This window comes from Callorhinchus milii, unplaced genomic scaffold (assembly GCF_018977255.1).
Source record: "Callorhinchus milii isolate IMCB2004 unplaced genomic scaffold, IMCB_Cmil_1.0 Scaffold3, whole genome shotgun sequence".
Classification (NCBI taxonomy): Eukaryota; Metazoa; Chordata; class Chondrichthyes; order Chimaeriformes; family Callorhinchidae; genus Callorhinchus; species Callorhinchus milii.
This window is the reverse complement of record NW_024704744.1, coordinates 73,071,699-73,096,337: the sequence shown is the minus strand read 5'-3', so window position 1 is coordinate 73,096,337 and position 24,639 is coordinate 73,071,699. Positions and strand designations below refer to the sequence as shown.

The 24,639-nt window shown below is 40.5% G+C and overlaps 1 protein-coding gene, 1 long non-coding RNA gene and 1 other non-coding gene across 4 annotated transcripts in view; all 3 read right to left on the bottom strand.

Annotated features, from left to right (window-relative positions):
* Positions 1-12,261, bottom strand: part of LOC103181696 — a 57,567-nt gene extending 45,306 nt beyond the window's left edge. Inside the window, exon 1 of the long non-coding RNA XR_488232.2 lies at positions 12,132-12,261. This is a non-coding gene — a long non-coding RNA (uncharacterized LOC103181696). The remainder of the gene's footprint in view (positions 1-12,131) is intronic.
* trnag-ucc lies at positions 3,534-3,605 on the bottom strand. Its single transcript has one exon. It is a non-coding gene; the product is annotated as a tRNA-Gly (tRNA).
* Positions 12,262-15,686: 3,425 nt separating the features above from the next.
* On the bottom strand, positions 15,687-19,026 carry foxa2 (forkhead box A2). 2 transcript variants are annotated; one of them, XM_007898355.2, is made up of 2 exons: positions 18,510-19,026; positions 15,687-17,707 (listed from the first exon to the last, which is right to left on the bottom strand). In XM_007898355.2, the coding sequence occupies exons 1-2, from the start codon at positions 18,594-18,596 to the stop codon at positions 16,502-16,504; spliced, it is 1,293 nt and encodes a 430-aa protein (XP_007896546.1). In that variant the 5' UTR covers positions 18,597-19,026; the 3' UTR covers positions 15,687-16,501. The 2 variants fall into 2 exon arrangements, with proteins under 2 accessions (XP_007896546.1, XP_007896547.1); XM_007898356.2 differs by lacking the exon at positions 18,510-19,026 and adding an exon at positions 17,862-18,000.
* Between the last annotated feature and the right edge of the window lie 5,613 nt (positions 19,027-24,639).

Below are 24,639 nucleotides of genomic sequence, written 5' to 3'. Positions count from 1 at the left end.
ATTCAATCTTAACATGAAAATCAGTTTCTTTTTTAAGAACTCTGAAAAACTGCTTTATAATAATAATAATCCATGCATTCAATATAACACCTTATCACATCATCAAAACTTCTCAAAGCATGCACAGGAAATGCTTCACTTCACACTTTACTGTGTAATGATTATATATTTGTAGGCAAATGTATAAACAATTTTCACACAACAATGTCCCATTTTATTTGGGGGATTATTAGCCAGGAGAAACTCTTGTCTTTTTCCCAAATAGTGCCCTAAGATCTTTAACTTCCACATTAACACAGACAGGGCTTAAGTTTAACATTTCAATCAAAGACGGCACCTCTGACAGTGCAGATCTCTTCCAGCATTGTAGTGTCAGTCTTCCGATCTCTTCCCTTCACAAGCTGCCAATCAAAACTCTGCAGCTCGTGTACTCTCACGCACCAGGCTCCTCGACCCCATCACTCCCACCCTTGCCCAACTCCACTGGCTCCCCATCCCCCAGAGGATCGAGTTCAAGATCCTCGTTCTCACCTTTAAGGCCATCCATGGCCTTGCCCTCTCCTACATCTCTGACCTGCTGACTCCCTACCAACCTGCCCACTCCCTCCGTTCAGTGGGCTCCGGCCTGCTCCATTTCTCCCGCCCAACCCGCCCTACCATCGGTGGCCGGGCTTTCAGCCTCTTTGCCCCCACACTCAAACTGCATCCCACAGTCCCTTCGCATCGCTTCCTCCCTCGCATCCTTCAAGGCCGGTCTCAAGACCCTTCTCTTCGACCGTGTCTTTGGTCTCCCTCCCACCTCTCTGCCTTCCCTCACCCCTACACCACCCCTTCCCCATGCTCGGGCCCCGATATCTGACTGTTCAGCGCTTTGGGACGTCCTCCCGACGTGAAAGGCGCTCTGTAAATGTAATTTTGTTGTTGTTGTTGTAGAGACTGTGAGCTCAAAATCCCAATGGAAAGCTTGAACCCCCAATCTTCTGACTCATAAGTGAGGGTGCTAACTGAGACAGATTAAATTCCAGTTTAAGATTGAATTTAGAAATATCCCACAACTCCACTTGATTTCAAACTTTAAAGCAAAATGGTCTTACAAATTAGGACTGGATGAAATATTAGGCTTTACGAATGATTATAATTGTATATAATTAAAGCACATTTATAGAACTAGTGAGAACTAGTTTATAGTTGATTGGGAAGATGTTCTGTACTTTAGGATACATCTTTAAATGATAATATGAATAATTTCTAAATGCATTTCTGGAATGGATTCATTTCTAGAATCTATCATTTGTGCTAAAAACCATAATCCTTGTTTTCTTTTATTATAGTCATTCACATTTAATTATCATTTCATTTTGCTTCCTCCTCTCGCGGCAAATAACTTTAAAAGCTCGGAATGGATGCCTTTGATCATGTTTATTTCATCTGAGAACTTGGAAAACATTTGTTTATTGCCTACACAGTCACTACACTTTATATATAAAAAAACTCTGTGAGACATTTTGAAACATTTCAACCTTAATGCCACTGTATAATAATTCTTGTATTCTGTATAGTGCATTATCATGTTGTTAAGTCAGTTTAAAGCACTTCACAGTATTTTATTATGTAAGCAAACATGGCAACTAATTTGCGCACAGCAATGTCCCACCAACAGCCACAAAGTGAATGGCGAACTTTATCTGGAGAATTGTTGGTCAATACACCAGAAAAAACTCCCTTTCTTTTGAGTATTACGATACTCCGGTGCAGCGCTGAGCACACCCAGCACTGCATTGGAGTATCAGCCTAGACTGTGATTTCAAAGTCCAGACATGGGGTTTGAACCATAACCTTATGACTCAGAGGGAGAGTGCTACCAAGTGAGCAAGACTGATACCTATATAAGATGCAGGGGTTAATATTATTTGTTGTTTGAAACAAGAATCAAAAGACATAATGACAGATACAGTTAAGTGACACTCTGAATTATACCTAAAGCAGCCAATTCTTTCAAATAGATCATTCACACAGAACCAAATAAACACTAGACATATGAGAAACAATTGCTTTTAACATGGGACCAGTGAAGATATTTGTTTTCATTTTTATTTCTATCATTAAGAAATGAGAAAATAGAATCTATCGTAACACTGATCTGCGGACTTTCAGAACTATAGTTTTTGTAAAAATACCAAGATTATTTTCTGTTAACCTCTCAAAACCAGTTCAAAAATGAAAATGAATATAATAGGGCATTGCCCCTCCCTGATTGTTGGCTGCCACAAGACAATAATTGCGAAGTTCTTCCTTATGGAATTCTTCACTATATGATAACCATTTTTAGTGTTTAAAGGGAAAGTAATTTTTACTTGTTGCCATCCACAATGCTAAGATGGGTTATTAAGCTTCAAGCTAAGATGGCAACTATTCATATGCTGTATGTTCAATGATTGCAAATAGATGGGCCAAGATACGTCAGTATTCTTGCCTCTCAAAGGCTTGTGCTACCAGCAGAATCTCAGAGACAAATTGTACTAAACATGAGGAGACAATAAGAAGATGGTACCAGCAGGTGCTGTCAGAGCAAATAGGTGGACTCAAACCTACCAGAGACAAGAGAGAGCAAATCAAGTTCAGGATGGTGTTCTCCTGTCAGCAACTGTCAAGAAATAAAGTAATAATAATTCTTATATCTGATATAGAACCTTTCATATCAGGTGGACATCTCAAAGCTTCATATGATATTTTGTAAAATGGAGAGACTATTTATTGAAAGAGTTTCTTACGTTAAAACTTTAAATTATATATTTATGTAATTATATAAATTAATGATTTTGTGCTTATCTTTACATAAAAAACCCTACTTTGTACCAAACAATTAGCAAGGAAAATTGGATCAAAATCTCAAATTTTGTGTAAACAGAAGCCAAGGTACTGCATTTACAGTTTCCTATATTCTTGCAGTTTGCTCATTCTCTGCTTAATACATTGTCCCTGACATTTCATGGAATGGAATTACAAGTTAAAACTGACTTATCTGACTCTGGCAGCATCTATAGTTGGCGGGTGGCTATTGGTTACAGAGTATTTCAGGTAAGGTCACTTTGAGGTCAAAGGCAGGCTTGTTTCACCTTGCATTACTTGAGTAAATGACAGAATATTTTCACCAAAAGGAGCGCCTTCCATCTGTTCACGTCACAAGGATAAAACAACACAGCCTACACATCTTTACTCACTGTGTATGCAGCACACCTACACCATCAATCACTGTATCAGGTTTTTCACCCACACAATCACATGCACACAAAATCACTCTCACATGCACACATTCCCTCCCGCACCCACCCCCAACCTATTCGTACATGGAAAATATAAATGAAATATAGCACTGTTCACGTCTTCTAGACGTCTCAAAGCGCTTCACAGAATATACTGTAAAGTGAATTGACTGTATATTTGTGGGGGAAATGCAGCAGCCAATTGCGCATGCNTTTTTTTCTTGAGGGATTATTATCAGATGTGCGGAGTAAGGAAATTTGCCCAAGGTTTCACCCTGCTGGGAATCAAACCCAGGTCCCTCCCTTGGAAGGCGAGTGCTCTAACCACTGAGCTACAGAACTCCACAACACTCCCGCCCACACACAAAGTCACTTTCACCCATTCACACATACACACACAAATTCACGCACAAACATATTAATACACACATGCATTCACCTGTACAGCGTGGTTATGAAAGACAATTTTAGAACTAGAGACTACCTATGTATTTCTTTATATAGAGGGATCAACAGGTGAAACAAATTACCAGGAAGAATGGCAGAGGCCGGGACACTGGACTCATTTAAGAAACTTCTTGATGGTGTGAAGTAGGAGGGTTGGTATTCTGGAAAATTGAGATTAAGTAGGATGAAAAGCTTTCTTCATCTGAACCCCCTCTTCTGATCTTGTGATATACATTCACACACTCACAGAAAACACCTGCTGACACACATTGAAATTGAGAACTCACACACCAATAGAATAAGAAGAATACTTGCATTTGATATTGTGCCTGTCTCAAAGCATTTCACAAGGTTTCTGTGAAGAGTGGTGACTGTATTTGTAGGAGAATGGGGCAGCCAATTTGCAGTGGGCAATTTCCTGCAAACAGCCATGAGGTGATATATGCCATCATACACCTACGTCCACAGTGCACACTACATACGTTCGCACTCATACACATGTGCACAGTTATAGTGCGTTTGGAGTGCCCAGTTTGCATTAATATGGTATGTTTTTTTGCTGAAATCACTCAATTCTATAGCATACGTTAGAGTAACCAAGTACCAAGATTCATGCCAGTGATGTGCACAGGGATACAGTTTCACACCTTTTCCTCTTTGCTTTGGCTGGAAATCCGATTGTCTGTAATGCAAAACTGACTTTTTAAACTTAATTGAAACGGGTTACATTGTCGATCGTTCTATTTGACCCATTCTTGAGCGTTTAAACGTCATTAGACAGAGAGAAAGACTCCCCTATTTTAAAATAGATTAAACAATTAACTGGAGGTTTGAACTGGTCAGTGGAGCTTTTTGCATGTGTTTGGGTGTGTGATTCCAGACCTCCGCTTCATTTGCGAGTGACACAGAGCTACCAGCACCGCTCCAATTTGTCAGCATTTGCACAAAGTACCTGCAAATCGGTGTCTGCCATGCCATTTGCTCCATTATACACAGACTGTCTGAGCCATATTCAGATTCACACTGACAGAGGGCCTGTCAATTCTCGTATAATATATATACACATTCTCACAAGTACATCGCACATTCCCACACATACCTACATACGCACACACAAACTAATACAACAGGCACGAACAAAGGTCCCATGCATGTAAAACAGGCACAATCCACTAACTTTGTCACCATCATACATACATATATACATACATATACACACACACACTCACACAAAATCACACGCATATACTAACATGTATGTACATATCTATATAGCGCGCACACACACACACACACAAAAACACTTGGGTACAGACAGGCACACATATACAGCGTGGCTCTGGATGCAATTGTATTTATTGCAATGCGTGTATGCTGCAGGTTTGATACAGAAGCTCAGTGCTGAAGCTGAACCACAGTCAGGGCGTTGCAAATAGAAATAACAAAAATGCTGCCCGCATTTCTGAAGCTACTTCTCGATGCTTGTCTCGATAGTGCAGTGCGTGGACTTGACTGTTACACCCGACAGACTCCAATCTGTTACTTCTTGTAAATACAATTACGGCCGAGAAGGTTATCTTGCCGAATCCAGGTGCAAAACGGGCCGAGTTGTTAAATAAAAGCAATAAATAAGACAATTCCTCGTCTCGGTCTTCGAATTCAGTGCAACACCACATCCTTAAAATCAATCCAATTGAAAAGCCCGAGCCTTATGGACACGCTGAATATTCATCTCACACGCGGAAGAACCCATCTAACAATTAATACAACATCTAAAGATTTCCGTGAAAAATAAGGCTCTTTGCGTGGGTTTCAATATGCATTGAGTCAAATCTGCGGTCCTTTCTGAAATCATTCGTTGTGTTAATTAGCACAAGTAATGGATTCGACAACGACCGTAAATTTGACTAAATTTAAGAGCCACAAAAACCACTGGGATGAAAAGTTTTCCTTTTTAGAAATTCAAAACAAAACGCACAGATTTCTAAGAAGCACACACGATGTGGTACCATTTTTTACATTATTCGGTTATTTTTATTATGTTCTGGATCGAGACACATTCATTGTATTTTAGATATAAATTTCTCAGCGCAGGGTGTTGCTGGCAGCCGCATCTGCAATGAACCCGAGCTATAAGGGGTTGTTTCAGTGGATATTTCTCTACACAGGTTTGCTCTTTGAAGGGACACAGAAAATAAATAGCCGTTCTCACAACTCATAAATAGGCGGTATTAACCGCGTGAGGATGTTGGATAACCGACAGTACAAGTCCTGTACAATATTATGACATTGGCTCCTTTTGATAGCATTTTTTTTCCGTGCTGAATGTTTTGCAAGAATTGTCCCAAATATTGAGATGATATCGATGGACACCACGGAAAATCACAGCACGTTGGCTGCTAAAGAACCAGGAGATTGAAGAAATATTTATAATCCGCGGGCATAATTTAGTGAACGAAACTACTTTGTTTTACCTACAGAAGTAACCTCTCGCAGACTCAGAACATCTTAAATATGAGAACGAGTGGAAAAAGTCATCTGCAAATGACATGCCTGGCGGAATATAACAATTAATAAGGAGGGGCTGCTTTACTTGCTATCGTCGATTTCGATTCAATGACTAAATTCGCGATCCGCATCAATTTTTGAATTTTAGTATAAATTCATCAAGAGAATATTAATAGCTTCCGATCTATTATATTAAACATCAAAGCCCGTAGACAGTTACAGTCACTGAGCTCTCCCATTATTGACCCTGTTCTGCGATTGCCTTTAAACCAACGCAGATTCGTTAGTGATCTTTTCGTATTGACGAGCAACCAGATCCCGTGCGCCCTACGAATTTCTGAAATAACCTTGGTTCAACGTCTGCTAAAATTATAGATTATAATACTCGAACACCTTAATTGGGACGAAATGATCGCTGCCCCGTGTTTTCGTACAGCGGCAATGAGTTACAGCTGCCCCATTTGGTGACAGTTTCACCTTAAACCAAAATACAACATAAGACATCAACAGACATCTTCTTGGCAATGTGACTGCAAGAGACGAGGATGGAGGAAAGACGGCGTCGGGTGACAGGGCATCTCACTGCTACTCTGAAAGCTGAACCGACGCTCTCCACCAAATAGCCGTGACAGCGCTGGAGAAATCATACGCGTAAGGCTCTTCCGCGAATATTCTCCCGTTTTGGATCGAACCCCTCAACATCCACATCCGTGATCCGTAGACGTTATTTTAAGAGCTGCAGAAAATCGGCTTCGAAGTTAAGACTGAATCCGACGATTTGCCAATTCCGAACGCCCTAAAATGCTACATAAATAGAGTAAATGTACACCCTGGTGGGACCCCCCCCCCCCCCCCACCCCATCCCCTCCCCTCCAGTAGTCCTTGATTCTTGTAAACTTCGCTCAGCTGTTTTAGGATATAATCAGTTATTTCGGATTGAAAGCGAGCAGTCTGTTTCTCTCTCTCGCTCTCTCTCTCTCCGGCACTACGGGTTTTCATTGCCTTTGTGCTATCATTCTCTCCTCCCGACTTGTAATAGGTCGCTTTATCATTCTACACAAAAATTGCTATTTAATTGCCTTATTACGAGAAGGTCAAGTATAGCTGGTCGGGGGATACACAGCCAGTCTGAGAGAGCGTATCTTTGAAATAGATTCTCTTTTATGGTGTGTTTACAAGGCGCCCTTACAAAATAGATATTATTTAATTGTAGGCAGTACATGAATATAATTTCAGAAAACACTGGATATCGTCAATGTCCCGTTCCACTAATGTGGCGTTCATGAAATATTGGAATGTAATATTTCCTAACGAAAACATTTTCGTACCATCGCATCTTAAAATGTGTGTATGCATTTGGGAAAAAAAACCCCAGCAAGGCATTGATTGTAGTTAGTGATGGGTTGTGTCACTTTTTTTGTGTGTTGTGGGTGTTATATTTATATCAAGTTTGAAGAACGTTCTTTGCCCTCAACCACATCCAGCTTCCTCCTGAAGCTTTAATGTACTGCGCGCCGGCTGCTTCCCCGGCACAGATAGAGGATTAGCAATATTTCAAAAGAAAGAAGAGTTAATGCTGTATAGTGTGAACTGTCCCACCCCTGCAATAGGCTAAAGCAGAATTACAGCTTGTAAGTTTCGTCTCCATCAGTCTCCCTGGAGACTGCACAACTTGGGTGTTCCAGACCTTAGTTAACTACTTAAACCCCGTGTCCATCCCTGACTTTCTAAACTCGGTGCAACTTTTTAACGCCTGGTATTTCGAAGGCATTGTTTATCTTTGTTTTCTTTAAAATAGAATCGACCCCTGTGTCTGGATTATTTTGCATCGATGAAAATCTCCACTTCGACAAAATAGGAGCATAATATGTGAGAACGTTTCTATGGGCTGGTCAATTATATTTAGGTGGCCACGATTCTTATTAACCCATTTCGGGTGATTTAAAAATATTTTTTTTTGTTTAGGCACACAAGCTTTGCGGCAGTCTGCAAGGCTCAGTGGCAATCACAGCCAGAGTGAAGGAGAGCTGAGATCGGCATTGGGACTAGCAGCAAATTTCTGAACAGGAGTCACAGAGGTTGAGTCTACAGTGGATGATGGTTGGGTTGGGGGGGGGCTCATGTACTTGCCCCTCTCCCCCCCCACTCCCCACCCCACCCACCCCCCAGAAACCCCTGCAATTTATTGCCCCACAACCAACCGGTGCAAAAATGTGGCGACCGGCGATATTTACTACCCATATGCAAATAACGTAAATGGTTAAAAAAAATATAATTAAAATGGCTCACAGAAGTAAACGGATCAGCAAACCCCTTCATATAGGCGGTAGCTGTGTACTGTTGCCATAACAACAGTAAACCGTCCAAGCTTACAGTCTGTAACCTACCAGGTCTTAACTGAAGGCATTTGCAGCCTTTTCTGACCATTTAAATCTTTCTGAGAGAATCCCTACGTGTGACTTGTTGTAGGTCCTGGGGCTGGGGGTTGGGGAGGAGAGAGGGTGGGGTGAGAGGGGGGTGGGGGGTAATAGTGCACTTTCTTTGCTGGGTTAACTCACGATTCAAACACCGCCACATTATAACCTAATTAAACTTTCTCTCTTAAAAAAAAACTCTGATCTGGGGCATTTGGAACAGTTTTCTGTTCCACTTAGCACCATGGCTGCGAGTTATGTCTGTACAGAAATCCTCTTCTTTTTAGTGCATTGAGAGCGGAAAAAGAACTGTTCTGCTTTTGAAGGTATTACTTTGTTCTTTTCGTTGGCTGTGGACAATTCTGTTCCTTTTTGGGGGGATAATTAATGCAATCCCCATCAAAAGGTATTAGGAGTCCTTTGGTGTTGACCGGTTTAAAGGACGGGGCCGAAGGGTTGCCCAATATAGGCTAAATAAAATGTCTCCTATCAAACAAAATGCAATGTTGCTTAGTTTTACAACAGTATAAACCCAAGTTCATTGCTATAGTGCTTCATTATTCCTCCACTCTCCCGAGCTACTTTCTTTTATCAGCTTCCTAGGTTTAAATATATCGTGGATTTCTTTCAGAAATCTAAATGACCTTTCAGTATTTTACATTCATTATCCCATATGACTTTAAAATTAAATCTCCTGAGCGGAGCAAGTTTTAGTCATTAATGTTATGGCGTTAACTGGAGAGGGGCTTTATCGTGGAAGAAGCCGGCTACTTTGAACCTACATATCAAAAGGCCAGTTGCATTTAATTCAGCACTGGAGTGGGCTTCACAAAGGTTATTTCCCATCAAAGAATGTGAAATGAAGTACGTGGGTATACACTCATTTAATGACAAGTAATTGACAAATCCGAAGACTCGCATTACTAGAGGAATAGAACTGTATTAATTATTTAACAACCATTACCCTTTCAGCTTGTGCTGTACAGAACTGATCGTGTACTGAAAATATGACCAGCTGGAGGGCAAAATATGGCATAACCGCAAAACTGGATAACATTCAAATGAAATCTAAAATATTGAAAGACGTAAAATATTGATTTAAAATCATTTACAATGATATGCTCGTAGGCTTTCAATAATCTATTGATTTTGTTTATTGCAACACATCCGCACCTAATTGATACACACAACAATTTTAATTTACATTTTAAGAAATATAAGCTGTCTGTGTGAAACGAGTCAAAATGAAATGTTTTCTTTATTGCACTTTCTGTTAAATAATCAAACATCAATGCTTTCTGGAGCTTTCGCATTTATCAAATCCGACGACATATTAAACGATACCTTTTCATGTTTTGTTTCTCAGTCTAAATCATGCCTCTATTCGTTTTTTTTTGATTGTTTTCTCCTTTAAAGGTTGAACGTTTCATTTTATTTGTTCAAAAGAGCGCCGCTTCGCTGAGATAGACCCACGTAAAATAAAATAGATACAACCTGAAAGATAATTGTCGTTGTTTTAAATATACTGCTTATTATATATATTATCATACACACAAACACGCACATATATAATATATTACATATGCATATATAATATATATGACATACATGTGTGTATGTAATATATATATATACATATATATATGAGTGTGGTTAAGGAAGGCATTATATGCTCCCGTCCAGTTTTGTTAGAGGAGCTGTAGTTCGCCTGTGCGTTGAATCGATTGATCCCTTCCAATCTCTATCACATCTTTTGTCTCTTTGAGTTAAGTGGCCTGGTCGTGTCCGATACAGCTTGACAATGCAATGGTGCATGTGCACTCTCTGTATCTGTCATGAAATCTTTAAGGTCCAAAAGTCCCCAACCGATTCTATGCAATGGTATCTTTGGTCAATTAAAAACGAACTGAATTGAAGTGATATCTCAAACACGTCAAAGTCAATATATAAAACCGCACTTCAAGAAAGCCTTGGCTTAAAAAAAAAGGTTGGTTCAAGAAGGGATCCTTTCTATTTTATTGAAACAGTGATACAATACCATTAATACACTGTATTGTAGATGTGGTAAGAACAGCTGTAAGCATATGGGTATCTTATTACAAGGGGTTAATTAACAAGCAATACTTGCATCATCATTCCAATAGGGTATGCTTAATAAAGTAGCCTCACAGAAGAAGGAATAACACTTTTTACTTAATTGACGGATTTTGCTTTATTGTATGATGTTCCTGAATGAGTGACGAGAAGCAACAGCGATATTCACCGCTGCTGGAATTTTGATTCAGTAGAGCAGAGGAACCCGTTTCTTGCTGATCTGATACTGTGTCGATGCTCACTGCGAAGTTTTACAGCGCCGACAATGATTCATTCATTTTCAAAGCTGTCGCCGACGAGAGATAATTCTTATTTCTTCGTTTCCATCAAATATATATATATTTAGAGGTCAGTGGGATCAATTGATTTTCTACAATCTCGGATTCGACTAAGACGTGTCGCCGAGCTTCTTGCCTCGTTTTGTGCTGGTCTATTTTAGTTTCTGTTCACCTTTATTTCATCAAGTTTATATACCCTCCCCTCCCCCACAAACCCCTTCAACATCAGGGTGCATTTTGCAATTAAAACCCTTAATTTTACTTATGCGCAGCTCACCGAAAGGTTTGTTAAATATAAAACTGGTTTACTCACAATGCCACGAATATGCAGAATATTATTTCTCGATTCAGCCAACAAGTGAAGCCCAGAAATGTATTATCCCAATCACCTATACCCGTATCTTATCTCTATAAATGTATGCATCTATCTAACTATCTCTATATCCATCTGCTATCTGTTATGTCAGTGCACCACATTTTCAGCGTTCATTTATTATAACGCTCAAAAACAATAATGTCTTTATTGTCAATTAATGTAGCTGGTTTTTTATACTACATGCAATAGATAATATTTCAATTTGCATCAATGTAATGGAACGCAAATTAAGCATTGCACAAAAGGCAGCAAAATAAATCTTAGTCTAAAATAAAACTTCCCCAATACCATTTGTTCTCTGAAGTATTTGGGGTTTAAAAGGGCAAAAGATGCTAATACCTTACAGCCACCGATGACATTTAAAATAAACCATGCACTTCGTGAGCAGCAAAACAAATTAAACATATCGATTGAATGCTTGGTGTCTCGTTTATGATATAAAAACATATCAGGCAAACTGATTTAAACTAGCAATGTTCATCAAAGCACCAAAGAGAAAGGTAACCATGCAATTTCCGCCTCAAATCGAATCTAACGACTACCGTAGAAATACACAGTTCCTGTCATCGGGTTTCTGAATGTTAATCCAAGAGCAGTCCGGTATTTGATTGAAATGACCTGTAGTAACTATGTTATCTGCTCAGGTGAGGCATTAACAGTTAGACTGAGTCAGATGCAAGCGCTCCATTTAGGATCATGTTACCATGTTACCTAATATGTATTGATACAGTTCTTATTGATTTTGTTTTACCTTAAATTATATTTTCCTTCCCCAAAACAGCATGCCCGATGCTTCTTGGTTCTTCAGCGATGTTAGTCCATCTTTGAAGCCGCTCAGACTGTAAAGAAGTCGAGGCATTGCAGGATTATTTGAGCTCAACTCAGGCAGTGTTGACTTTAGCACAAAGCAAAGATTTCACTGCCCAGCTAGGTTAAAAAAAAATGATTATTTTACCAAGATATCGATCTACGTTACAAAATTCCTTTAAGTATAATGGCAAAAAAAAATCTGCAGTATGGAAAGAAATCTGCGTAAATTGACTGAAGTGTGACGTGTTGTTGAAAGCTTGGAATTTGATTCCAGATCTTCTTGTTTACTGATTCTGTTTATTTGCAGATCGCGAGTTTTTGTCCACCCCCACCCGCTCCAGAAAGCATATACCGGCTCACAAGGATCGAAGTTTGAAATAAATGTAGAAATAATCTGAACGTGAGGCAAAAGTTGAACACTGATCATGTTTTAACATGACCTTTAAGATTGTGATGACTGAGTAACGATGACAGAAACGTTCTTACGAGTCAATATTATATGTATGTATAAATATATATGTATATATATACATGTATATATTGCAAGGTTTGATGCGATGATAAAGCTTCTCTGGTGGGACTGTTGAAGTGAGAGACACTAAAAACCAACCTCCGGCAATGGCTCTGTGATTTGGGACACGCAGGTTAGAGCATCGCATTCACACGCTATTGTTGGCAAAGTTGGCTCATTTCTCGCTGCATTTTGCTTCGCTCCGGGAGCCTTTTATGTGATAATGAAACAAATTTCATGGTTCGTTCACAACGTGTGTGTCCTTGGGGGTCGAGATACAAGTAATTCCTGGGTAACTGCAGTGCGAACGGTGTGTTGGAACAATGCGGAATTAACAGAGGATTTAATGTTGTTATTTTGCTCAACAGCACTCTATTACTTCGCTGACGCGTGGGAAACATATCCAACTGGGGGAAGGGCGAGCAACTGAACTAAGGATTTTTTAAAACAATATGTTCCATCTTCCTCAAATTATCATGTTCTTTACCCCAGTTTTGGATTAAGTTTCCATCAGCTACTTCTGAACATTGAATATATTTATATGCAGCAAATTATAAAGTATTGAAAGATTATGGCTGTGCTTCTTTTTGACTGTCACCTCTAACGTTATGCAAAACATTATGCAGAAGAGTATGCGGTTTTGTAGTTTGGAAAATAGTTCCGTTTAAATATCTATACAGAGAGGAAACACAGCCAACTCACTCGCTGCATGTTATGACAGGTTAAACTTTCAATGCGATTTTGACTCGCCTTCCCCTGCCATTCCTGGCGATGGCAAAAAAAAAACAGCACGTGTTGAAACGAGACTTGTAGAAGGTTTTGTTGCTTGATTTATCCATTGCATAATTAATGTCGTTATAGAACTGATAATGGTTTGGTTGTCTCTATCTTTAACCCGGATTCATAGGTTGGATATAGAGGCAGCGAGCCTTATGCAATTTGCTACGACAACACAGTGCAGTCTCCAGTTTGCTGACTGCGGTCCCTGGTTTCTTAAGTTTAATTTTAAAACAATATCTATTTCAAGTGGTCATAGAAAGCGGATATGCTTTTTAATGAAGAAAAATACAAGAAAATAATCTGATTGAAACTGGTTTCAGAGTTCCAATAAGTTTTTGTTTGACACGTTATAAAGTGCATTGAGCATTTAAGACAGGTCATTTATTCTACACGTATGGCTGCGTTTAGCAATTTAGATGCACCGTATTTCTTGTGTGTGGTTTGAGTTATCAGACTGGTCATGTTGCATTCTGCTTTCAACACGAAGGTTTTCAAATGGCACGGGGCAGGTTTTAACCTTTTATATATTAAAACTAACATGACCCGAGATTGTTTTAACTTACTACAGTATTAACCACATCAGTTTAGATAGGAGCAGAACAAAATGATAGCTAATGGACCCATTATCTCACCGAACAATGATGAGATTTAGGAGATTGAACGAAGCAGATAAGAGAAAGAGAGAGAGGGGGAGAGGACCATTCTCACAAGAAAGCCGAAACAAACGTCGAAAGCGAATGTGCAATCGGAAAAAAAATATTTTAGAGGATATCAGCTTTATCCTGACATATCTAGGCCCGGTTTTTGCATAGATCATAACATTACCAATACTAACGGGATTATATTAATCATTTCAAAGGAGGAAAAAAAAGACAATTTTAATAATTCAAATGAACACCGGGCTTTGCACTGTCAGTGAAAGAACAGTTATAAATTATTGAAGCGCAAAACAAATCGCGCTGCCTGTTTGGCTCTGGCAGTTGGTTAAACAGGAAACTTGCCAAATCTCCGACATATTTTGTAATTAAATTAAAATCCGCAAGAATAATAGTGAAAATTATAATCGGATTTGGAGGCTGACTCGTCATTGTATTGCAACTCTCGGCAGCGGTGATACACTTTGAACGTATGAATGGTGTTAAGTGGTCTTGTAAATGAATAAAACGATGATTGAAGGATGATCTTATTTAACTGCTAGAATGGCTCAGGTATCCCGCTGTTCATTAAAAATGACCCAATGCCACAGAAATATCCCACCACAGATGTCCTACCAATGCATGAACCTACCAGAAATAATTATATTTTACTGTATATGTAAAATATTATAAATAGTAATTTTGTTTATTATTATTATTTCTCCTTCACACATTGCCTTTCAAGCGAACACGAACGTGTTTATTCATATCTAGGTGTACCGGGAGCTAAGTATTAATAACAAACAAAAATTAGATCATTTTTAGATTTACACTAACTAATGGGAGACCTAACAGGGGAAATAAATGTCCATCAACACCGAGCCTCGTCTGAACGCTGCGTGCTGGACATTCCTCTTAAATACCTTTTCAATGGAGTTGCAGTAATTCGTTTCGTAGATGGGAAACCTACACCGTTTCTTTCGAACAAGAACCAGAGGCAGACGACAGCAGACTGGACAGCTTTTTTTACCTGGCGCCACTTTACGTGGTTGCAACAGTACCATGACTAAAAAAATACAAGTGCACACAGCGCAGTGCTAACTTGGAAAAGGGACAAACAGACACTCGCCGCGTATTCAAATCCATTGCATCAAAACGTTTACAAGCTGCAACGCCCCAGGACGCCTCAGTTGATATAGCGCAACGATACGTACTGTAATTGCTAAAGCCGTCATTTCGAAAGTAAGACGATGCTATTCGAGGCAGGAAATGTTTGCCTTATCAATGCAGCTCCATAATATATTAGAAATAAAATTGGAATACTTGCCGGATATACTTTAACGACTGATTGGGATTGGGAACACCCACCAATGAATGTCCTGTAGAGATAGATCGAGTTGCGGAGGTTTCGCATGACCAGGTAGAATGCGCTGAATGCTACCACTTTGTCGAAAATGTAGTTTATTTCTGCTTGTATGGTTCGACGAGAGTCTAAAATGCCAACAACCGAGTGACACAACACAAAAAGCGTTGACAAAAATATCACAGCGCGTCTCACTGGATCAAAATATGTTCGTTTTATTTTTTTTGTGTGTGTGTTTTGTTACATTTATCTTTATAAAATGTTAACATTTCAACGAAAACGGTTTCGATTTCTTACAGCGGAAAGAATCCTTCACACTAAAATCTAAAAATTTTAACAATAAATTAAATCACTTTTTCAGTCCAAATAGCCACTGGGGGGGGGGGGGGGGGGGATTTTTAATCGTATGTAGTTGCGATCCCGGGCTACCAAGGAACTGGGTTTATGAAATTACCAAAAGTGCAACAATTCAAGAACAATTAACCTCTGGCTAGAAGGCATCCGACAGCATCCCCTCCAAATAGCGAATAATGTAACCACTGCACTTGACAGGATAAATCTGTGAACATCTACTACACAAACATAATACTTTTTATTATAGTTTCTGAAAGCCCGGTAAAACTACAAGAAGAGAACGTTTCACAAGCCATAAATAAAGCATATACAAAGGATAAATTACTGGTAGATTTTTTTTTGGGGGGGTGGGAGAGAAAACGGCAACAAACATCTCATCGCCTTTTTTTTTAATATGAGAAAAAAAGAAACAGCACTGGTTCGGGTCCATGCGGAAAGCCGCGTGGAGAGCGTTTTAATCTTACACAGTAAACGTTGCCTTTTCGGGTGTTTTTTTTTCGTGGAAAACATGAAAATTGAGCTCCCAACACAATACAGTCAATCTGATCAACAACTGGGTTATCTAAACAATTTCAAACATTTAAAAACAAGTATCTGGAATGGATGGACGCATCAACATTTACAAATGTACACAGCTGACAAAGTCCATTTCTGCGTCCAAAGCCTTTTTAAGAGGAGTTCATAATAGGTCTAGAATACACACCTTGATAGTAAGACGCGTCGCTCGCAATGGCCGATGTGTCTAAGACGGTTTTGGAACTCATGGGGAGGTTAGCGGTCATTGGGGACCCATAGTTAGAATAGTGCATCACTTGTTCGTAAGCTTTCAGGTCCATTTTGTGATGCTGCTGCTCGGACGACATTAGGTTGTTGATTGAGAACGGGTGGTTGAACGAATAGTGGTGGTCCGGCTTCAGGTGAGCCTGCGCTTCAGATGCGATGTGAGACAGGACCGAGTGGTGTTGATGCATCAGATGTTGCTGGGCTTGTGCCACCGAGGAGCTGGTGTGGCTGTGCTCGGGGCTGAGGGCTGAGGCTGACTTCATGTCCACCAGTGACCTTTTCTGCTCACGCCCTGGAGAAGCACTGGAATGGGGGGACTCATTCCCGTTGGTGCTCTCCGAGCTGCTGTTGCTGCCCGTTGACCCCGTCTCCGACGTTTTCCTGGTCGTTTCCTGGGCGCTCTTTAGCGCCTGCTTCTTTTCGCACTTGAAGCGCTTCTGCCTCCTGAGGTAGCAGCCGTTCTCGAACATGTTGCCCGAGTCGGGATGTAGGGTCCAGAAGGACCCTTTGCCCGGCTTGTCTGGCGACCGGGGGACTTTGAGGAAGCAGTCGTTGAATGACAAAGAGTGGCGGATGGAGTTCTGCCAACGTTGTTGATTCTGACGGTAGAAGGGGAAGAGGTCCATTATCCATTGGTAGATCTCACTGAGGGTCAGCATCTTGCTGGGAGATTGCTGGATAGCCATGGTTATGAGCGAGATGTAGGAGTAAGGAGGCTTGGCGTGAGTGTAACTGCGGCGATAAGTCTTGGGATCCCTGGATCTGTTGAGGTTGGATTGCCCGTACATGGGACTCATGCTCATATTGGTGTAAGAAGTCAAGGCATTCATGGAACTAGCCTGGGCGCTCATCGGACTCATGTTGGGGCTAAGGCCAGTGCCCATGCCCGTTACCCCAGCTCCCATGCCATTCATTGCCCCAGCACCAGGAGACATACCAGTCATTGAGGGGCTCATGCCGGTGCTCACATATGACATGTTCATGGACCCTGCTGCCATGTTGCCCGCGTTACTCATCGCAGACATGCTCATATAGGTGTTCATGCTATTCATTCCAATCCCTGGATTCATATTGCTCACAGTGGGGTAACCCTTCAAAAAGAAATTCCAAAAATCCACTGTTATTGTTTTTCGCAAAAAAACGTGTTAAAAATCATTAGATTTTTAAAGAATTCACATCTAGCATCGACAGCCGGTTATGTAACTTATCAACTGCAATTTTTCAATAAATATCGTCAATATTTACCACTAGCAAAGCTCGTCGACCTCTGTGGGGTTTATTTGTTATTTTTGGTAAGAAAACGTTACCCTTTTGTGTTAACAGACCCAGCTAACCAGACAGCCATCCACCAAAGCGTAGGAGGCTTCTCATTGCCAGCCTGAGCCATCGCATTGCTTGTTTTATCGATCCATGTTATTACATTTGTCTGTATGAGTCGATGAACTTTTGAAATTATTTTTTTTTTAAAAAAATATATATCCTAAAGCACGGAGGAGATCGTTAAAAATATAAAGACGACCTCAGCAAACGCACCGCCCAAAGCAACCCCCGGGGTAGGGAAGGAAAGTGTTCAATCGCGTGGAGGAGAGCTGAAAGCCTTAACTTAATCCGCCCAACAAATACACGGCCTCTCGCTTTTCGTAAATAATACTCGAGGCTGTGTTCTCATCATCGGGAAGGACAACACGAAAAAGCTAAAAAAGCGTCTGGAAATGTTTAAATGCGCCACAGAAGTTTTTTGAAAAGTCAAACAGAAACTTTGTTTAAAGACTGTTGCGTGCAAATCGAGGAGGAATTGGAGGCGCCGCAAGTCAATATTTGATCGCAAAGTTAATATTATCTTAAGGCTAATATTATCTTGTACATAAAGAGGATTGCTTTGCCGAAACCTACCTCGGGCTCTCCATAGTAGGAGCTCCAATCCGTGTGCTCGTGTCCTTCCATTTTCACTGCGCCCAGCATGGTGGGAGCAGCGTGCATTATAGGGCTCTGGGAAAAAAAAAAGTTCCTGCCGAGAAGATCGTGGGCGATGGATCTCCGTGTCGGATTGCGGAATAGGTTATTCGGGAAGTGGTGGGTCTGCGGGTTGTTGTAAACTGCCGCTGGAAGCGATCTAAGGCGTCTGATGATGACAGGAGTCAAAGTGACGTTGGTGGCGGGCGGTGGAAGGTGATATAGCTGTGTGCGCGTAGGGCGAACCTCCAATCCCAATTTCCTTACTGCCTATTTGAATAATCATCTCACACCTCGGCGTGAGAGCATTCAGTTTTGCCCCCTCGTTGCACACCTGCCACAAGTATTGCAAAAAAAAAAGGAGAGCGTCTGAAACAGATCCATTAAAAACCTTATTATTTCTGATTTGTTCCATCAATAGAAGCGAGTTTTTTTTTCTCCCCCCTTCCCCCCCCCCACCTCTCTCTCTCTCTCCCTCCCTCCCTCCCTCCCTCTCTCCAAAGTCCAGTCTTCGCCCTTCACGTTTATAACCGCCGACACTTCTAAGCACAAGTGGGCTTTATCGCGGCGGTTTTACGTTTCGTTGACGACACTGCGGTGCTTTTAAATGACCTGCAGAAGGCAAGTCCACTTTGGCCCTTTTTTTTTGGGTATGAAATCGATCCGTTTTGATCAATCAAGTTTAGTTACGAAAAGTGTGTGAATTATTTTGCTGAAGCGGTCGCGCACACCACTTCCTGAACCGACATGTACGGATGGTTCAGGTGTGCGGAGCATTTTAAGCCGATAAAGTAGATATATATATATAAAAGATGGGACTGGTGGCTTTGCTGGGTCTCGCTGTGTGGAGCACAAGTGCAGTCTGTTCCAAGGTTACCCCCGATCGCTGAAATCTCTCTGTAAAATTTCGTAACCCAAACCAACCAACAAACAAAAAGGATAAGAAAGAAAATTCGCTGGAAAATGAAACTGGCCCGATTCTAACTACCGCCTCGTCCTATCTTTGTGTGGTTTTTTTCTTTTCTTTTTGAAACACGAAACAAAACAAAAAACTCGCAAAAAATAATCAGAATGTCCAAATAATTCAAAGTGAAGACTTAAAATCCGGTGAAGAAAATCGAGGTTTCATTTCTCCGGTGAACACTGAGGTCAATTGCTGGAATATCGCAACATAATTATTGTTTTTTTTTCTTGTTTGGCTTTTTTTTAAATATTCTGGACTCTAGCAAGTATTCCTTTTATTTATTCAAAACAGTGGTCCTTGTTTAAATATATTAAGTAAGGTAACCTTTATATTAAACAACCCCCCCCCCCCCCCCCCCCCCACGTGTATGTGTTTATCAACAGAGATTTGAAGGATTCACTAAATGAGTATTGGTACATAAATGCCCCCAAACACACACACACACACAGACAGAAACGTTACATTCTTTGATGTGGGATTAATGGTTCAATCGCCTCGTCCCATACTCCAAACCGCAGTTGCAAAATATTAGCAATGCTTAAAATAGCAATTATTGTGACTAATTTGTAAGTAATACACTAATTTGTAATTCAGGTGGGCATAAAGGGACCGCCCGTGTTGCTGCTATTTCAATGAAAGGTGGAGCCTGTATCCTTGTTATCCTGGTTTATATTCCCTTCCCAATTCAAATTTACCCTTGAATTCAAACGAATTGGCTGCTCGTCTCGTTGTTGTTTCTGTGCAATTCTTGAGGCGGATTAGCCGCCTTGTTTGCTTATATCACAACCCCCACTTTATTTCTGACCTATTATATATTTTTGCCAAGCGTTTCCTGGCGTGCTTATTTTTTTTAGTTGAAAGGCGTTGTTAATATGACTCCCAAATTATCATCTGCTATTGGATTTTTAAAATATTTACATTTGTGCGGGCTTTTAACGTGATTCTGACACCAGCATATGCAATATATTAAAAAAAGCAAGTATAAATATAAAACGAAACTGGTGTTATTGTTAATAATAATATCTAGGGGCGTCGATCACAGCACTGCAAGCCCTCGAAATAAATAACATTGACTCCAAGTCTCGTGGTCTTGTGTACCTGAGAACACTTCTGTGCTATGAAACTAATGTGAGCTTTATAACGTGATGAGGGGTTATATGCGGGTGGTAGTATTTGATGGCATTGTAACCAGGGGTTTCAATAACACAACGAGCTTGCTGTTTTGTTTGGGGTGTTAGATTGGCCTGTGCCATTCTGTGGCATTTCAGTATCGGTCGTACTTTATTCACACCTATTGTAACTGCAATAGCATAGTGACTGCAGGAGGTAAATATTTATCATCCCCACCCAGAGAGACGTGACTTGCTGTACAGTATACTCCCAGTCTGATCGCCAAGCCCTGTATCCCTCAACTGCAAGTGATCCGCGGGTGGATTCTACTTGACCGATTTTTAGTTATTGCTGCTTTGGAAAACTAAAATTGTGCGAAATTCAAAAAGAAACGATTCTCGGGGAGCTTTGCATCTTTTTTTGCAACGGGAGACGCCGCATCTACTCAACGGTGATCGGTTGTAACCGTGAATTAAAATCAACACGATATTTCATGAAATGTCAGTGCTTCAGTTAGTAAAGGGGATTACAAATCAAGGTGCTGGTTTGAGTTATGTTGAGTGTGGTGTTTACAGTGATGTTGATCGCTGAATAACCACGAACAAAGTTGTCCAAGAGCTCCTCCTAATGACTGGTCTGTAAACTGGATCAGCCTCCGGCTCACACACAGGCGCAGCCTTTTAAAGGGCAGCCACCAATGGTCAGAGAAAGATGTTCGGTATCAACTATACCTTCTGTACCGAGCGATTGCAAAAAAAAAAGATTTTCTTTTCAAACCCAACGAAAAGGACAGGTTGAGCCGTCGTTTTTAGGTGTGAGTCCCGAGCAGGAACTATTTTAATGGACCTGGACTGTGCTGCATATTGGATGGATTTTGACAAGTTTAAAAACGATTCCATTATTAAAATGTAACCCGTATAAATGCTGAAGTTACTACCCACGATCTTTAAAACAGGGAGTTTTTTGAACTGCTTATTGCAACAGCAGGAATTAGAATGGTAGGTTAGCAGGAAAGCTTAGCCGATATTTTTTTTTCTTTTTAGATGCTGTGGATTTCCAGCCTTTCTGGATTCTGTTAGATTTCCAGATTTTCTTCTTATTTCTAAATATTGTAACACGGTTTGGTTTGGGTAAATATGCACACTCACATTGGGATAATCAATTGACTTCTGATTTAACTCTTGTATTTAGTAGGAACACAGTAACTTAGTATGGTAACAATTTTAGACCACTGAATCTATCCACTCTACTTCCCAAATATTCCTTCCGATCTCAGCATCTAAAAACTCCCAAACCTTTTTTAATTTCTCCAGTTCCTGTTAGAAACCTTTTATAACATAACATAACATTGGATCAACTGTGCATGCCGGACCTCCTGTGCTGGGGGGCTGACTGACCGCCCCTTTACTAAAAGCATTTTTCCTGCATTTCCTATTCTCTTTTGTTGCACTTGTTCTGAAGCGGTGACATTTCCAAAACAAAATCCATCAGTGGATTTTCCTGAAACAACAAGAATACAATTTCCACTTATATAGCGCCTTTCACGTCAGGGGGACGCCCCAAAGCGCTTGATATGAGTTGAATGAGACGCCACCCAGTAAAAAAAAACCTACAGTAAGTTGCAGATAGCGCTAAAGATGGAAATAACTCATAATCGCAGCACATCTTATTGCATAGAACACACTCATTGTTATACATAATACGTTGAATGCAAACATGCAACTTCAATTCATTATTTTACACAACAGAACTATATTTTCCTCAGAGTGACAATGGGTTAACGATCCGAAGAGTCCTGTAGCTCAGTGGTTAGAGCACTCGCTTTGCAAGTGAGAGACCTGAGTTCAATTCCAGGCAGAGGGCGAAACCTTGGGCAAGTTTCCTTACTCCACACAGAACCTAATAATAATCCCTCCAAAACCAAAACCAATAATAAATTGGTCATTTTCAATCTATGACTGTTTGTGGGACATTGCTGTGCGCAATTGGCTGCCGCGTTCGCCCACAAATATACAGTCAATTCACTTTACAGTATATTCTGTGAAGCGCTTTGGGACGTCCTCCTGACATGAAAAGCGCTATATCAAATGCAAAGATTATTATTATTATTATTATTAAGAGGATTCCCTTCTAACATTAAAGGTCTTGTAACTTTCTTCTTGTCGAATCTATGTGTGAAGGTTTGTTGGACGATGCAATGTATGATCATGAGGTACAATAGCATTACGTGCCTGCACTGCTCTGGTCAGCCTGATACCTCTTTAACTCAATCTTCTATATCTGATTCCCTGGACTTCAGTTTTACATTATTTTGCGTCACATTTTCCAACCTCATTTTTTAAAAGTTTGTCAACAGATTTCTCCATTGCACCACAATGATACAACGCATCAGCCAAATTTTGAAAGGTTTTTTTGTTACTGCATGGATGTTCTGATGCATTAAATTCACAGTAACTGTGGAAGGGAATTCTGAAAGCGCCAGACTTCAGTTGTACATTTAGTCTGGCTCTTCAGATCTGTCTACTTTCTCATTGCTTTCTAATGTAATAAAAAATGTGTTAATAACCGTGTTATTATTAGCAATTATTTATTAGCAAATATTATGACACATTTTGGAGTAACTATGTTGTAGTATGGTTAGCATGACTTAGCAATAACATACGATTTTTCAAATTATTGGTGCCTGTTCTATCACACAAGGTATTATGTTAAAATGAGTTTATGAAGCTGCTGAATGCAATTGATTTCCTTAAGTATGGCCTGCTTTCACTTTTCGTAGGAACTGTACTTGGTTTTGGGTCCTTCGGCTCCCTCTAGCGGTTCATCTCTCACAAACTTGCCTCCGAATTAGTGTTAAATTGAAGTTGAAATTGAAAAGGTTTGCTTTCATCAAGTTTAATAACATTCTTTCTTCTTTCCAGTATATGCAAAAAAATTGTTCCTGGTGCTATATTTGCTTGTCGGTCTCTCCAACTTCTCCCTCCATAGGCTGCAGATCATCGAGAACTCTATATCCCGTGTCCTCCCCCGCACCAGGCTCCGTGACCCTATCACCCCCATCCTCGCCCGAATCCACTGGCTTCCCATCACACAGAGGATACAGTTCAAGAACCTTGTCCTCACCTTCAAAGCCCTCCATGGCCTTGTTCCACACTACCTCTGCAACCTCCTAATCCCCTACCAACCTGCCCGCTCCCTCCGCTCAGCGGGCCTGCTTCACGTCCCCCACCTCACCCACTCCACCATTGGTGGGCGGGCCTTCAGCCACTCTGTCCTCACCCTCTGGAATTCCATCACGCAGTGCCCTCGCCCCCTCCCTTGCCTCCTTCAAGATCCATCTCAAGACCCTCCACGAAATTGCGCTTCATTGGAGAGAGACACATTTAATAAAAAAAAAGCCTTACATTTGATAGAGCACCTTTCACATAAAAAGGACATCTCAAAGTGCTGCACAGAATTTACTATAACATGTAGCGATTGTGTATTTGTAGGTCAATATTGCAGCCAATTTACACACAGTAATGTCCCATAAACAGCAACAAAGTGAATGATCAACATTACCTGGAGGGTTTGTTAGCTTGGACACCAGGAGAAATTCACTTCACTTTTGGTATAGTGCTATGGTCATATAAATGCTCACTTGAACAGGCAGATGTGGACTTCATTTTAACATCTCATTTGAAGACAATGCAACTTTCCCCTGGCCCTGCACTGAGTGTCAGCCTAGACTATAAGCTCAAAGTCCCATCAATCATTTTGTAAGTTTATTGACATTCATATTCAATTATTTGTAATAGTTATTTAGTGAAGAATTCAGTTGAGAGAGGTAGAGTATTTTACAATTTTTTTTTCAAATTTGAGACCCATCAGCCAGATGGACTTTCCTGGTGTGTTACATTCTTCTAAATACGGAATCCTATAGCTCACTGATTAGAGCACTCGTCTCATAAGTAAGAGACCTGGGTTTGATTCCTGGCAGGGCAAAATGTTGGGCAA

Coding starts and splice junctions, on each gene's coding strand:
- foxa2 (XM_007898355.2), bottom strand. CDS start 18,596: ATGCACGCTGCTCCCACCATGCTGGGCGCAGTGAAAATGGAAGGACAC. Junction 17,708..18,509: donor CCTACTATGGAGAGCCCGAG/GTAGGTTTCGGC, acceptor TTCTTTTTGAAG/GGTTACCCCACTGTGAGCAA.